The sequence below is a fragment of the Pholis gunnellus genome, assembly GCF_910591455.1.
Source record: "Pholis gunnellus genome assembly, chromosome: 23".
In the NCBI taxonomy this organism is placed as follows: domain Eukaryota; kingdom Metazoa; phylum Chordata; class Actinopteri; order Perciformes; family Pholidae; genus Pholis; species Pholis gunnellus.
The window spans coordinates 9,695,565-9,712,702 of NC_136550.1; the positions used below are offsets into that span (position 1 = coordinate 9,695,565).

General features: G+C 43.2%; 1 protein-coding gene across 10 annotated transcripts in view; it reads left to right on the forward strand.

Moving 5' to 3' along the window:
- LOC306714863 (nuclear factor 1 B-type-like) overlaps positions 1-13,558 on the forward strand; it is a gene marked incomplete at its 5' end in the record, with an annotated part of 65,771 nt that extends 52,213 nt beyond the window's left edge. For 8 of the 10 annotated variants that reach the window (XM_079185022.1, XM_079185023.1, XM_079185026.1 and 5 more), the window contains 4 exons: positions 1,267-1,402; positions 1,709-1,791; positions 5,904-5,992; positions 9,620-13,558. In XM_079185022.1, coding sequence (XP_079041148.1) covers positions 1,267-1,402; positions 1,709-1,791; positions 5,904-5,992; positions 9,620-9,752 — 441 coding nt within the window. In that variant the 3' untranslated portion in view covers positions 9,753-13,558. The remainder of the gene's footprint in view (positions 1-1,266; positions 1,403-1,708; positions 1,792-5,903; positions 5,993-9,619) is intronic. The other 2 variants (XM_079185030.1, XM_079185031.1) reach the window with 1 other exon arrangement.
- Between the last annotated feature and the right edge of the window lie 3,580 nt (positions 13,559-17,138).

The following is a 17,138-nucleotide window of genomic DNA, read 5'->3' on the forward strand; positions in this document are numbered from 1 at the left end:
GAGGGGTATGGGGGTATGGGGTGGGGGGTTGGGGGGGGGGGGGGAGATTGTTACTCTAGAGAAAAACCGCGGGGAATGATAAAGGTTGTAAATATTTGCCGTTGCCGGGGCCCGACTCTTGTGCAGAATTAACTGGCCCTCTGCTGGGGGGTGCTGGAGAGAGGAGGAGAGGGGGGTTGGTGGCGGGCTAGTGAGGTAGGGAAGAGAGAAGACCGGTTGAGCGCGGTGGGGGGGGGGGGGGCTCAGCAAATAACACAGCGCTTATAATCCCATGGCTGAGTGCCAGAATGTTTTTACGCTTGCTTTAACGCAGATTATATTACACTCTAATTAAACATTCTATTCACATGGAAGGGAACCCTGTGGACACAATTCTTTTCCGAAAAGGCCTGTTTGAGTTTTGAACTCGGGGCGGCCCTGAAATGAACGCCCCAGACAGTCTCCAGCCGTCTGCAAAGAGTAGCTCCCACTAGCTTCCTTTATTTCCTTCTCTATATATATGGTGTCGCTGCCTCGCTCTCTGTACTCGCACATTCACACCATTGTAACAGGTCCCTCCACAGCTCTCTCAGTCTTTTCATGCCCGAGTCCTCCTAAATTTCATTTATGAGCGCCATTAAAATCATTGTTTAAAATCATGTAGGAAATCCATCGTCAGTGACTGAGGATCTATTGTTGCTCTTGCCCCCCACCGGAGTTTTAGTAATAACTGTGACAACACAGCGACCGAAAGTACTTCAAATCTTTTCCTCAGATGGAGCGTTAAGTGCAAGAGTGAGCGGTCTAGTCACCTTTTGTTGTTGATTTTGTGAGGACAAAACCGAGCAGTTAAGAGGAACTAACTGCCCCAGAAACAAGGCTTAGGACCTTCAGTTTCTTTAGTGCTAACCGTTTTGGAAAAGTGTTTGTTACATGCTTGTATTGTTTTATTGAGATCGGCCCGACTGCACATTTACAAGCAAACAGGAGCTTGTAAACACAAGTGACTGGACACTTTGCCTGTCCTCACATAGGCAGTTCTTTCTTTCGGAGCACCTTTAGCAAAGCACGATCTTTGCTTAATTCACCATCCCTGTTTTAGTATTTTTTTTTTATTTTTTATTTTTTTAAAACATAAGGCAGATATGAATATTTAAGTTTTCACAACAAAAGCTGCTTAACCACAGAGATGGAGCAAGCCCCTCCACACGTTTTAGCATGAATAAATCATTCGACGAAATCAAGCGCTCCTGTTGAACAGTGTCTTGTCTGTTACCCCAACTGCAGCCTAACAGCAGTCAGGTGGTCGGAAAGGTCCCGGGCCACTTCACCCCAGTTCTGGCTCCCTCCCCACACCACGGCGCCGTGCGACCCGTCTCGCTCTCCATGCCAGACACCAAGCCCATCACCACATCCACAGAAGGTGAGTCCGTAGCATCCTGTACTGACAAACCCCATACCCATTACCCACTGCACACCTTGAGTCAACACCTACGTCAATGCAGCAAGGTGACTGGACGTCAACATTGTCAGCTGGTGTTAAGTTGCTCTTTAACTATATGTGGCATTCGAAAAACATCTTAAGTGTAAAGTGCATCTGCAAAACCTCTTATGACAAACGACTGATGGTAAGCCAATGTGGATAAAAGCAACAGCTCGGTGTGAATTCCTTAAATGCAAATTGTAATGCAAGCATGTATTTGTATTTTTGTGATGGCATGTTACCCAGGCTACTCAGCCCCTGGCACCCCGACGGCTAACCGTTTTGTAGGCCTGAGCCCAAGAGATCCAGCCTTCCTCCACCAGCAACAGGTGAGATCTCCCCCCCCCCCCCCCCCCCCCCCCCTCCAGAACTCACCTCACCTGCTCCTCTTATCCCTTCATCTTCTGTCCCCCCCATCAGATGTGAAATCGCAGGCCCTCTGCAGAGACCTGTCGCACTCTGAATTTGATCCTCTAGGCGCTTCTAGATCAGATCAGAGCACTCGTAGGCTGAGGTCAAGCATAGCATTCAACTACTGGCATAAAGCATGAACACGGTTTTCAGACCTCAAAAGGATCGAGCCTTCACACAGCTAAACATTGGCAGGTTTTAGTGATAATCAAATATATGTTTTGCTTTCAATTCGATGCAGTTCTGTTTTTTTTACAGCTATGTTAGTTTTAGTATTATTAACGCTTCTGATGGAGCTTTTGAAAGATCTTAAATTACCCACAATTTAATATTCCCAGTTAATCCACAAACTGAATTTGAGTAGATTATATCCATTTTATATTGCAATTTTTTTTCAAGTAATACACGTAAGCAGTGTAGAATTCAGCTCTTGTCAGTAATCCATGCAGATGTATCTAAAAAATACATTTTCTCTTGAATCTGTAGTATTGATTATTATATAAAATATCATTTTGAGTGTGTGTGAGGGTTTAAAACCGACAGTCTAGCATAAAGAAAGGCATCGAATTCCTTCGGTTTCTTCCAAGTCAGTCAGGAAATCCATTGTCATTGTGTGGCCACTACTCAGAAGATGGATGGGACATGTGGGTGTCTCCGAGAGTGTAACGTGCTCAGCTCTGTTTCCTTCGCACATTGCTTTAGAAACACTCACATACACACGTACCACAATGTAATCAAGCGCACTCATTTACGGCGCACAAGCTGAATAGTTAGCGTTGGCGTCACGCGGTTGCCTCAACAGCAGTCCTACGGCAGATGTGGTCTCCCTGTGTGTGTGTGTGTGTGTGTGTGTGTGTGTCTGTGTGTGCGTACGTGAGAGTGTTTGCGAGTGCCTGCGAGGTTCGGAGTGTTGCGGTGTTGTCGGACGGTGCTCTCCCCCACCCCGTCTTATTGAAAGCGCTGGTCTCAGGCCAAGGCTTTTCCAACCACAACTAATTGAATGCATCTGCACGCGGCTACATAATGATCGCTGGGTTTCTCCTCAGCTCGTTTTATTTTGTCTTTTTTTTTTTTTTAATGTTTAGTGAAAATGACATAGCTGGCCTCTGTTTACCTCACTCCTTTCTTTCTGTTTCGCTCTATGCCTTCTATGCCTTTTCCTAAATTCAGTGTAGGCAAACGATATCGGTTGATATTTGTTAGCAGCCATGGGAGGATTTTATTCCACTCGGGAGGAGGAGGAAGAAGAGGAGGAAGAGGAGGAGGAGGAGGAGAGGGAGGATTCACTTGGCTGATGTCGCGCAGTTTTTCTTCCACATTTTCTTGTAGCCTTGCTATTTCTTTCAGTGAGGCACAAAGTGACTACACACACAAGACAGCAGCAGTCTGATCAGAGCCGAGCGGCTGAATTTTGTCCAAAGCCTTGCCCCCAGAGGGCTAAATCAGCCATATGTCTATATATACAGTATGATAATTGATTTAAAAAATACAGTTCATTTTTTCTTGATAATTTCTAATTAGCCAATCACCCTAAAACATACATACATACAAGACAAAACATAAAGTATTTCAGGCCGAGCAAAGACAAACGTAACAGATCTTTGGACTTGCCCAGTAGCAGAGAAGACGGTTGCTTAAAATGTAAAAGAAGAATGCCATATCTATGTCGAGATGAATAAGTGTCCTCGTCAGCGTAAGGAACTCGAAACAGCCTTCCAATTGATTCATCATGCTTCTGCCTGTCACGGTTGTTTTTGTTTTCTGCGGTTTGATTTAACGGCCTGGGGTCTGGCCCGGCGAAGCGGGCCCGACGCCCGGGCCAAGTTTCTCAGGACTAAACACTTTCACCGAATACTCTGTCATTGTCCTCATCTGGCTGTGGGGATGTTTATTGTGTGGGATCTGTGAGGCTTACCGACACTTTTACGTGTTTAGTTGCAGCCGTTTGTCGCTGGGCTTGGTAGGGGAAAGGGACGCAAGTCACACACGTATGGCGAGAGAGTTACGCTTTTTAAACGTGGTCTTTGTCTGTGTGACAGACAGACAGAGGCCATGACTTGCACTGCATCAAGCTCTGCTGCTGTCAGAGCTTCTTTTTATTTTTATTTTTATTTTTTTTAAACAGAGGAAAAGCCGATTCATTTGAATTTAATTGGAACACTGAAATCATTGTATACTGTTTTAATTCCAAACTATAAATAATAATTATATTATTTAATTACTATAAAATAACTTATAATAGTCATCTAATAACTTGACTTTTTAGAGCAGTTTTAAATTATGGCACCACCAAAATAGAAGTCCCTGGACAAACACACACACACACACAGACTCACACACACACACACACACACACACACACACACACACACACAGTAGGCTTCATAAATAAAAAATAAAAAACCAAACCAAACAACACCACCACACGCTCCCACACCTGCTCCACGATTCCCAGGCAGCGAATGTGTGAAAACCCTCCATTCATCTCTCGCCTTGGTTAACCCCTCGAGGGAATGCCACCATCTAGCATTCCGCAGGGAGAGATCCGTGATCAGATGTCATTTGGTATTATCTAAGGAAGGATCCTAATCCACAATCTGCCCGCATCTGTTTGCTAACGTTCCCCGGCTCAGTCCCCCTTTTTTCCCCGCTGCCCGTGCCACTCTGATGTGCCGGTGCCAGCGGACAGATGGCGAGCCCCTCGAGGAGCGGTGGCACCGAGCGTCTGGCCCAACCCGCACATTCTCTCCAAGCTTTTGTCAGGCTGGAGAGTGCGAGAGCGGCGTGGGGGCTTAGTCTCCCAACCTTCCCTGAATACAGAGACAACACACTGGAGTGTTGTTTCAGCAGCTATTGATCAAATAAAACTCATATCAAACTGTAACATAATGAAACGTTAAAACATCCTTTAAAGGCCTGAAAATTCTCTTTTTCCTTTCCACCACTTTGCATTTTTTCCGATTTTTTTTATGTATTTTTTTAAAATCCAGCCACATAACCGAACCACAACACTGTATTTAAGTATGGCTTAAGTGGGAAACCATCATCGTCTCCGGATGTGTTCACCCAGGTGCTCGGAGGAGAAGGAACACATTTCTTGACCGCTGCAAATGGCTTTGAATATTCAGTGTATGCGCATACCTGATTAAATCCCTCTTAAGAGCCTCTGCAAAAAAAAACGTCTGCCACTGCGCGCAGAGTGCTAACAGTGCAGTTTTATCCCGATGCATTACCAAATGAATGTGTTGACCACAGGGCAAGGTTAGGTTGGTATTGGCAGAGATAGCTCTCAGCTGGATTGCCGACACGTGCGCTTGCATAATGCATGCAAAGGAGACACCGTTTGTGTGTGGCTGTTTTTGTTGCAGTAATTTGTAATCTGTATGTACGGTTGGCATGTCTTAAAGAGGGGTGGGGGGGGGGGGGGGGGTAGTGTGCGCGCGTGAGTGTGTGTGTGTGTGAGTGTGTGAGTGTGCTGTTTAAGTTCAGTGTAATTTTGACCCCTAATCAATACAAACAGTTTAGCTAATGAAAAAAAGTCTGCATGCTTGAGGGCATGCGTACTCCTTCCTGAATCCAAAAGTGCACTTACAGTGGAGCAATGATTATCGACAGGGTGCATGCATCCAGTGGATTGCATGGCTTCATTTGCTAACCATCTTACAAATGCAGTAACCCCTCACGGATGAACTACCAATATGATGCCACTCACTTGTGACTAACTAACTCAGTTTTTTGTTTTTTTTGTACTTCCAGGTTAGCTGTCGCCACTAACTGTGATTGCATGCTCTTTCTTTCTGTCTGTTTTATCCATAGCTTTGATTTCACTGTTATTTTCCCCAGTAAATATTGAATTCCACTATTTTTACATTGTCAGTAGCAGCTAGGACTCATTTCTTTTTTTCGTAATTGCTGCTCCTGCTCTAGGCTGTTCTGCATGCATTTTGTGTATACAGTGTTGAGTTGTAGTGTGATCTGAAGTGAAAGTTGTCTTGGCCCAGTGAACTGACTGCTAGGTTTCAATTGACAGCTGAGGAAGTGTGACTGGAGCGTGACTCAAAACGGCAGGCATTATGGCCCCAGTGCCACTGACGACACTTTGGGGATTACTTGGCAAAGGTAACCTTTTCATTCTTTCATGTCGTCTCTCTGTCTCTCTTACACCACACGAACACACACACACACACACACACACACACACACACACACACACACACACACACACACACACACACACACACACACAAACTTCCATCGATAACAGCATATAATGAAAGCTTTTCTCAATTTTTAGAAATGCACATATAAATTCACATAAAAATCTAATTTGTATGATCTGTGGCTGTGTTACGACTAAAGTGGTATTATTATCCCAGTAATTTATAATTTATTGTTTTTTTTTCTTATTTGTGGATTGGTTTGTCTCTATTCTGCGACATCATTTTCCAGTTCCCCCCAGAATAATATATATTTAAGAGATTGGTGTGAATGTGTCGATATTTATTTCTCCAAATTTGAATTTTATTCCAAATTTTTCCTCTTGGATTCACACCCAACCAATCTCAATCTCAAACAAACTTGTGATGAAGGTAATTAGAACAAATAAAGTGCCACCATGTAGAATAACTGACGCCATTTCAGGTCGCGAGGATGTTTTACTTTGCACATTTTAACAAGCTTAGCTCTGTTTGACTTTCTGCTAAAGTCATGCTTTACTCTCTTCTGTAACTTAAAGTTACAGAAAGTCCTCCCTGCCCTCCCCCCTTCACCCCCCCTCCATACTGTATCTCTCCCTCTCTGGGGGGGAAAAACCTGAACCATTCCTCCATGGCAGGGCGAGCAAGCTGAGCTAAGCTTTTTCCTGTTACGTCTCCCTTTTCCCCCTTTTCCATGGAGGTGTAGATCATCTGTGTGTGAGAGAGAGTGTGTGTGTGTGTGTGTGTGTGTGTGTGTGTGTGTGTGTGTGTGTGTGTGTGCAGTGTGTGCCCGCTGAAGTTACAAACTCTTTTACAAACACACATGCACACAGCAGAACCCCCTTCAATAGGCCTCCTAATAGACCAGAGGAGGTAGCAGAGAAAATGTCCCCTGCAGCAGCGCGAGGTCTCTTATTTTACTCGCACAGCAGCTCACTCCTCATTCCTACATGCAAGTGTACAGTAATGAGCACAGATAAAATAGATCCCAACTGAATTTAGTTAATTTAGTTACAAAGACGGGATGGTAATTCCATTCTATTTCTCTTTTTCCCTCTATGATGGATTATTCACGTAAAACCATTCAACATATAGATGGAATCAGTCGGATTTCTCTTTTATCTCGCTTGCCCTTTAAAGGGAGCGCTCCGCTATGCCTCTTCAGTACTAGCCCCCAAATTAAAACGCTGCCAGACTCGCATGTTGCCATTGTGCAGGAAATGGGTCAGCAATCCATTAAGATGCCATTAGATAATCTAATTTAGGGAGCTAATCCTTAAACGAAGCACGCTGTATGCCCGGGCTGTGCTTGCAGGGAGTAGAATTAGTGAGATTTGGGAGCTTGGACAAGGCAAGGGGAGGCCATCTTGAAGGTTACCTAAGGAAATACAGCAATCGAGGTCAGATTTTTCTTATCCAGAGCTGCTTGGAGTGCGGGAACATAAAGCAACAACTTGGATAGAGACAAAATATATAGAAATAGTAGCATTTTAAAGCAAATGTGTACCATCTAGGCAGGCAGAGATTACAGCGAAAGGGAGCTGCTTGACAAATTGGAACAACAACACCCAGAATTCCTGTGAAGTGGCACCAAAAAAAATGCACTTTCAACACGGCCTGTGTGCGATTGCATCATATCAAATAACTTAAAAGGCACAAGAAGCAAAATATCAATCATTGAAAGATCTGGCTTTCTTTGGATGGAGCCCTCACTTGCTGCATTTTGAGACAGAGTTTGTAGTCACGCTAAAAAAAAAAAGGCAAATCTGCAAGTCTCAATTAATAGTGACGGGAGGATTCCAGCCCCCTACTTTGTGATTGAGCCTGATAGTAGAGAAGTTCTTTACATAAAACTCCTGCCCGGCGCAGCTTTAGGCTATGGGATGCAGATACGGACTGACAGCCATCGTTTTTAACAAGATTAAAACCGATCTGCCGGTTTAGCGCGCACAAAGGCCCGCGAGTCCGCTTTTGTAGCTGTGGTCCCCCTAATGTTAGCCATTACCTGTGAGGAGTCTCGTAAGGACAGGGATGTAAGAAGTGAGGGAGGAAGATAGAAAGAAAGAAAGAAAGAAAGAAAGCAAAACGTGAATGAGAGAAAGCTGCAGCCCCTTGGCCACTCTGTGCGCTCTTTGTTCAGCAAGGTAGGAAAAACTTAATCCCCCCTTTCCTGTCGGATGATTTTTGGCAGAGCGAAAGAGAGAAGGAGGAGGGAAGAAAGCAGGAGAGAGAGGAGAGCATGAGGACGGGCTGGACAGGGGGAAAAAACTCCTAGAGGGGATTAGCCTTGAGGTTGTTTTTAACTCTTTGCGCACTCAGACCCAATCTGAAACTTGAGCGATGTTTGTTGTTATTTTTTGAATACATCGTCTCTCTTCTCGTTCTTTCTTTCTTTGAATCTTCACTGGAGAGACTGACTCTTTTAGGCCTCGAGGTGAATTGAATTTGCACTTCCATTGTTTCAAGTAAAAGAGCAGTGACGAGTGATTTGTATAAAATGCAGACTGGTTGATGAGTGGCTTTCATGAACGCAGACAGTGTTGTCCGATGATGATGCTTCACAAAGACGCAGCATCTTCAGACTTAAGCCTTGTCCTTTTTCGTTTTTGTTACTTTTGAAAACGACTCTCCTCCTTGTCATCCATCTTCTCCCCAAACATTTCTTTTTTTTTCCCGCCTCACTGTCTTCGTCCCACCGTCATCCATCTTTCCCTTCTCTTCTACATCCCGTCTTGATCCGCCCGGGACTTTATCCACTGTTTTATCCACGTTAGCGCGTCGCTAAAAGAAAGTTAGGTACCGGGGGCGAATATGGTCAAAAATATGTGCGACACAGGTACTCTCAAGACTTAGCGGGGGTGACGTGAGAGGTGGGAGTGCACACTGGGGGCCTGCGGGGGAGAAGGGGGTGGTGGGGTGGGGGGGTGGTGGGCTAATTATCTGACATCTACGTAGAGCAGCACCCCACGGGAACAACATGCTGTTTGTTCCCGCTCGCGTTTTCAGTTAGCACCGTTGCTCCCCAGGAACAATCACTGTGTTGTTTTGCCATTAGCGTGAGATGAATAGGGATGGGACAGCTTTGTGTGGGGACCCCCAACCCCCCCCCCCCCCCCCCCCCCTCACCCCCCACCCCTCCTCCTCCACCACCACCACCACCAATAGCACTCTCCCCCTCGTGCTTTTCTATACTGCCATCAATGCAGAGAGGAGGGCCTGCGTCACGGCCCTCTCACATGATGCCCTTCACTGGGAATCAAGTGGAATCACCTCAGCTTAAATTAATGAGCTAGTGCTGCCATTTTTTCTTTTTGTTCGCCCATCTTCTGTCCGAACAAAACAAAAGTAAAGACCTTGGGCCTTGATGACTGTCAGCAGAGCAGTGATGCTGTTTGTTAGCGAAGCAGTGTTCAGGATAACTGACAGAAAGAATCTGATTTTGACTAAACTGCACAAACAAGTTAATGGCATGTGACTAATCTCTCCTTCTGTCTCTCTCTCTCTCTCTCTCTCTCTCTCTCTCTCTCTCTCTCTCTCTCTCTCCCCCCAGTCCTGGTACCTGGGCGAGCTTAGTTCCATTCCAAGTGTCGAACGGGACTCCGATTCTGCCAACAAATGTCCACCAGAACTACAGCATAAACATCATTGGTGAGCCCCTGGTCCCCGCTGAGACAGGGAACTGAACACACGGAGGCCGGATGACCCCCTTCCTCCCCCCCCCTGTGTCCCCCCCCCCCCCCCCCCCGGGTGAATGCGTTGACGGGGGTGTTGGCGGTGCCCAGTTAGCACTAAAGGTGTCCGCAGCCATGGATGAAACCAGCAAGCAGCACGAGCTGCACAATCGTCCCCCTCCCAGTCTCGTCCCTTCCATGACCCCCCCCCCAACCCCACCCCCCCCTCCACTCCACTCCACTCCCGTTCCATTTCCCATTAAGGACACTGGCCGCGAAGTGAAGAAGAGGGTCGGTTCGGAGGAAAGAGAGAAAAAAAAAGCAAAAGCTTCAGGTCTGCTGTCTCCTCGCCCCGCCCAGCCCACACATCCTCCACCCACCAGTCAGTTGTTGTGTTTGCAGAACTTTTCAATCCATTCAAATACTGTGATGTATAGATGCCTTAATGTTTTATTGCATGACACTCTAGTCTCTTAGCGGCAATTCCTACTATTTTTCCATGTTGAGGGAAGTTGTACAATCTTGATTCGCATACACACACACACACACACACACACACACACACACACACACACACACAAGTGAAGAGGTCTGCGTATCGACACCTTCTGCCTGGTGGATGGCTCCGAGACTCTTAAGCTCTCCGATCAGACCTCTTGAAAAGAGGCTTTCCCTCGTCAAACGATTCACTGTGTACACCATAGGAACAAAAAAAAAAAATTGTGAATTCAGAGTGTTTCTTTTGATTTTGATTTCAGTTTACTGTGATACGACTCTTTGTTCAGAAAAAAAAAATGTGTTGACTTTGTTTATTCTTAACTACTACTTACTTCAAGAATTAACGTAAATACTTACGGAAAGAGTTGAGAACTCTTGATGCGGTTTTCAAAAAACACTAAACGTTTGGCTTGAGATTGGACCCCTCATTAAAAGAATTTGCAACTCCTTTACAAAAGGATTTAAAAAGACGGAGAATAAGAAAATCTCGATAGAGGCAAGTGCAATTGAATTTTTGAAGGGAAGCTATCAGTCTGTCAGCCCTAAGACTCTAAAGGATGGGGGATAAATATTAAATGGTTTTATGGGTAAAATGTTTAAGAAAACATTTGAATTTGAATTTCAGTCACATATCCGTCTTCTCACATGAGAACAACACCAAGCGTGGAAGGCAGTTGAAGGCAAGCACTAAGCTACCTGTTCAGCGCTGAGCAAAAACCAGCACTTCTTTTGAGCCCTTCCCATCATTATGGGGAGTTTTTTTTAATTTATTTTAGGTAAAAAAAAAAAAAAAGAACCGAACATAAGTAAAGAAATGAGACACACATAGTGTATAAAAATGGCATTTCATGTTTTTGTTATTTTTAAATGTTCACGATAAGATCAAGAGCATATGCATTTGGCCATCAGCTTCTAAAGCTTGTGTTTACAACAAAATATAAGGAATGCAAAGTGTTTATCCGTGGAAATGTACAATTCATGCAAATGTACAGTAGGCTTTCTGTGTAAAGCTACAGTTTGTGCAAGGTTAACTCTGCAGTGGAAGAGGTTGAAAACTGAAATTATGAATCCAGGTGGTGGCAAATCCCTGAAATCTAGAATTGTGCACGGCATGTTCACAGCCATTGCCTCTCCAGTCCAGACGTATTTATACAAGGAAAATCTCTCCAATACTCTTAATTTGCACGATGACATATAGTCCACATTACGTGCCTTGCCTTTGAATATAGAGACATCACTACACTTGTTTTTGCTGCATTTATCATTATAGAAAGAAATTAACAATTTTATGATAAGAATTGTTTTGTACTCTGAATGAAATTGTTGATTTTTAACTTTATGTACTACTCTATCTCACAGTTGCATTGCATATCAAGGCTGTGTATAGTTGCCGTTCTAAAGTTTGTAATCAACCAGCGTTTTTTTTTGTTTTTTTTTCTTTCAGTATTTTGGTGGTTTTTCTAATAACCTGTCATCTTTTGTTTTCCTTATTTTTCAATGCTCATTTTGTTCATCTTCCAATTACTATTGTGGAGGGTGGAATTCAGAATTATGAAAATTATGCAATACCAAGTTTTGCCTATGTAGGTAGTGCTTATAGATGCGTCAATTATTAGAGGCTAGTTTGGAGATAGACAATATTGTAATGCATTTATTTTGTTGATATCGTTGTTTGTCGTTGTTGTTGTTGATGATGTTGTTGTTGTTGTGGGTGTTTTCCTTTTTTATTGACCAAAGTGGGGACTGCTTTCTATGCAGTTTATGACAAGGTCTTTTTTTTCTTCTTTTTTTTTTGCATATAGGCCTACCGTATGACGGTGAGACGTGTCCCAGTGTATTTTTGAATTCGGGAGTTTTAGGGGGAGGAGGCGGTATTTTTTTTCTAGAAGTAAAAATGCACCCTTGGTCTTTCTACAGCTGCAAAGTCACTGATTGGTCTACTGTGACTCTTACTTTCAACTTTCCACCTGGGGTGCTAGCATGTGACCTTGAAGGAGCTTGAGGAGAGACGGCTTGACTTGAGTATGACAATCATTTTAAGAAATCATTTTTGCGTCGAATCCCATCCTCTCATGAATCCCTCGAAAGCCGCAACTGACGACAATTACTGTCGCACGCTCGTAATCGAATACGTCGGCGGTACTATTCTAAGCGTCACCGAATGCAATTCCCAAGTAGATGCCTTAAACACATCAGTGACGTGGCCTGTGACCTGCGCAACAATCACACACCGACTAATGCTAGTGAGACCTGTCCAAATCAGTTCCAGACAGGCTCAAGCAAGCCTTTAGAAAGTATTTTATAAGGAGTAGATTTGTATAAATGTATATACGATGTGCACATATGTCAATTCCTGAGACACTTCCCCAGCAGAAAGCCCAGTAGAGTATCTTGAAGTAAATATTAGAGCCACAGAAGCGTGGTGTTGTCCAGTGGCCCAGTAGAAGCTTAAATAGAATCCACTAGAAGAAGAAAAACAGCACTTAACTAGCACATAGGCAATCGTCTTCTTCCCCCGTTCAGTGTTTTGAACCTAGTCTTAAACTAAATCTCTCAGGCGTATTACAGGGCATTATTTATATAATCATTATCTTACCGTTTTTAATGTAAAAAAAACAACATCAAATACGTTTCTCACAGTGAGAGCAGCGCCTCCGATGCTGCTATGACACCTTTTGCACTCTTTCCCCACAATCGTGAAAGAAACGTTCCCCTCAGAGAGACGGTTAGTGCCGGGAGCTCTCCAGCTGTAGTTAGCGGAGGGCTAAGAAGCGGAAAACATTTTTTAAAATAATCCTCAAGTCAAGCTCTGTCTCTCCGTCTTCACCCAGATATCTTATGCAGAAAAGCAAATTGAAAAAGTCACCCCCGTTCTATGTGCACTGTTCTGTCTTCTTTTGTTGTTTTATTCTTTTATTTTTGTTCTTTTAAAAAGAAAAACTACAAGTGCTTTGCAGCCTTTGGCCATTGGAGACCCCACTGACGTGCATTGTCCCCAAGTGTGTTTGTGAGTGGGCGTGTGTGTGTGTGTGTGTGTGTGAGAGTGAGTGATAAATGTGTCAGGGTCACTGTGCTGTTGGTTTTTATTTGAATAGGAGATTGTACATAAAGGTAAATATCCTGATTGCGTCAATAGCAGTAGTCTGTGGGCTTGAACTCTGCTTTGGTAGTTTGAGCGTTCGTGTGCATGCGCGCGCGTGTGTGTGTGTGACTTTGTGAGCTGGATGTGTGATCGAGTGCCTCTGACACAACACAATGAGAGAAGCTGAGGGTCTTTCTATTGAAAAACAAAAAAAAAAAGCCTGCCGTGGGACAGGAGTTTGTACACTGTAAACTTTCTCGAGAGTTCTCCTCTTAAGCCCTTATTTGTAAATCTTCAATTCTTGGGGAAAATAAGTCAATTCCATTTTAGGAAAAAAAAATAAAAATAGCAAATTTAATTTGGATTTTTCTTTTGGAGGCTGGATTTGAGTTAGAACTCTCCAGGTTTTCCCATAATTAGTAGAGTCTAAAGTGTTTTCATCAGTTGTATTCCTGTATGTAAAGTAAAAAAGGGGGGAAATATTCTATACAGACATAAATATTAAAAAACAACAATGAAGGCTTTTTATTATTATATCTATTATTATTTCTGATCTTGGTTAGTGCTTAGATATTTCCATTTGGGAAACACTTCATGAATATTTGAATTGTTGTTCTTTCCTTAGCGTGGCCATAGCAAGTGTGATGTGATTTAACTCATTTTTTGGGGTGTGAATTCTTGTCCAACAAGATCTTGGTGTGAGTGTGTTTCTTGTAGCAGCTGGGGGTGTATTCACTTAACCAGTAGAAAAGGCCCCAGATTGCACCTGACCTAAAGCGAGAAGCAGGGTAAAATCCGTAGCGACAAACTTCCTCGATTAATCTATGAGATGGTTTCTTTTTTTTTGTTTCTTTTCAGAGGAAATGTTGCGAGACGACATAGATCGGATTCGGGGCAGCCAATTTTGAGCCGTCTACTTTGCTCGTATGCAGACGACTCTCTTATATATCTCTTTAAAATTCAGTAAGAACATCTAGGCATTGCTCATTTTGCACATTCCACATGCTGTCAATGCCTGATGGGATTTGGGAAACACGTCATTCACACTACAAACAAACATTACTTTAACTGCAGGTGCTTCAGAATAGGGTACTGTACCTTCCAGCTGATAATAGCTAGTGTATTTGCGCATTGGTTACGTTTTTCTATTGCCACGCAGGGTGTGATTGTAGTCTGTCAAAACGCTCTTGTAACTTTACAACATTTTAATCAGTGTTCCACCCACCAGAAAGAGCCGTATTTAAGTCAGATTTGACACTCGCAGCGACCTTATTTTAGAAAGTATTATGTCGTTGATCACTACGATCATCGAGGAACAGGACAACTTTACGGCACTCACGCAATATGTGCGATTTTCCTTTTATCAGAATGTCACGCACTCTGTGGGGACTGAGAGGGCGAACACATGCAGATTAGAACTTCATTTTCATCCTACATGAGCAATACACACCTTCCATACGTTGGCTGGCTGCTAGTCACTGGGCATCAGGTTATTATAAAACATAAAAACCAGCATTTTTACAGGATGTAATATTCATCAAAAGAAGACAAAAAAGATAGCAATGCAGTGCCTGTTCAAGCTGTCCGAGTGTCTATTGTATATAATTGTAAAATGTGATAGACTTACTTTCATATGTGACAAGAAAAACACCATCACACAGAACCGAATGTTGCAAACTCATTTAGAAATATGCTCTTTATTACTTTTTTGATATTTTTTTTTTTCGTTGCGATTTATTAATTATGTCAGCACACAATGCCCACATCAAGCGTGTTCAAAATTTGAGAGGAAATGTTAATTCTTCTTTTTTTTCTTTCTCTTCTTTTTATCTTTTCGGGAGGGGCAGTGGGGATCAGTGCTACAATAAGAGCAGTGAAAGGATGAACTAATGTCTTTTCTTAAGATTACTCATCAGTTTTCTCTGCAGGGCTGGTTTATTTTTGGGTCTTGTGGCACTTTTACGTCCCTCTGCGCACACATTTCGACTTCATGAATCATGGTGGAATTATATATAACGAACAACAACAACAACACCAACAAAACAATATGTAAACAGTCTCCAGTAGTGATCGTAGTTACACTGCAAGTGTGTGCAAAGGTCTATGTATGTATCTGAATGTACGTTTTAGAGGACTTTTTGGAAACCTTTTTTGTTTTTTATCTTTTCATTGACAGTTTAGGAGCCACAGGTGTCCATTGTGAACTGTATAGCGAAGGCCTTGATATCCCTTTTTTTATTGATTTTAGAAATGCCGAGCATTAGGCGATGCCTTCAAGCTGGTTACATTTGGTGCAGGGGCTAAAATTGCCACAAGATTAAAATCAGTGTAAATAAAGGCTCAACTTTTTGTGATTGTTACTGTTATATCCAGCCTATACTGCTAGCAGCTGTTTTTACTGCAGTCAATTACTGGAAGTGGATATATTTCCTATGCAAAACTGTTTAAACAATAAAATGAGCTATGCTACAAAAATGACTTTTCTGCCGTGGCTCTTTCTTGTGTTTGTTTTGTTCTATGTGATTTTGAATGATTGCAATTTGAGGCCTAAATATAAAAGGTCCTGTTTGAGGTCTGACATTCGATTCAGTCTATGTGGGATGTTCAGTCAAACTGTCACATGTCTGTGTTCAAGCCAGTTGGCTGAAAGTTGTGGGGAAATCTAAAAATCATTGAATTGCTGGAGTGGAGAGTAGGTCTGTTCATTCCTCCCATGTGAAATGTATCTTAGAATAAATACATCAAAATAAAAAGGCAGAATCACAAAGGTTTTGATATTTAACGCTGCGCTCTGCGGAAGCTTGTTGGAAGAAACGTCTCTATAACACACTGCCTTGAAATTCAGGCATCATGGAATTGATTTGGCGATATCCTGCCGTAACGTCATCTCATTTTTATTAATTGAATAAGTGGAATTCTGTGGTACTCGGGTCCATCTGAAGCCACAGAGCTGCCACCTGTGCTGTCAAATACATGTTTACTCAGCAGCTCTTTCTGGTTAACCAAAAGAGTCTGGTTATAAAATATTCACAGCGTTGAATGTTTCCCATAAATATATTACTTTGAGATTTATTCCTTCCAAGTTAAGAGAAGAGGGTTACAATAATACGGCTTGCGAGAGTGATAACTGGCTACGTTCAGCATCACCTAACTCGGGGAAAGTCTCTGAGAGAGCAAAACAAGGTGAGTAAGTGCTGCAGAGGTGGAATGAGGACAGTGCCAAATCAGGAAAGACGAAACTTGACTTTAAGTATTAAACTAATTGGATTTCGTTGATTCTCAGAAGTGTGTCTGTGACAGTTTTCCCTGAAAGTAAACATTGGATTGCATGTCCTGGAGCGATCCCATGACCTAACATACCCGCGCTCCACCGTGGTATTACTCCAGCTAATCTACTGTAATACCCCGATCCCTGAGGAATGGGAGACAGACTACAGTGTTTGGACCACAGCAGTCTGCTGGGGCCTCAGAGGGTCATGCAAGGTAACATCCATCTGGGTCACTGTGTCAAGTACATGAAGCTCTGATCTAGTAAGCCTTTCTAATGGGATGGAGGACATTGAAAAAGGCAAAAGTCAGTCTAAAGCGCCAATTAAGTCTCATTATAGGCCTGTGTGATGGGCTCAGGGCTCAGCTGGACACTTGATGACAACAACAGGCACCGTCAGCAGCCCACGAGTCCAAGCACCCACAAGACCAGGGGCGCCCTCCTAATGGTCGGTTGGGGCAGTGCATGCGGCATATTGAGCACAGAAAAGCCCACCTGGCCTCGGGCACAAAACCGGAGTTCATTTGGCTATCATTAAAGAGGACCAACT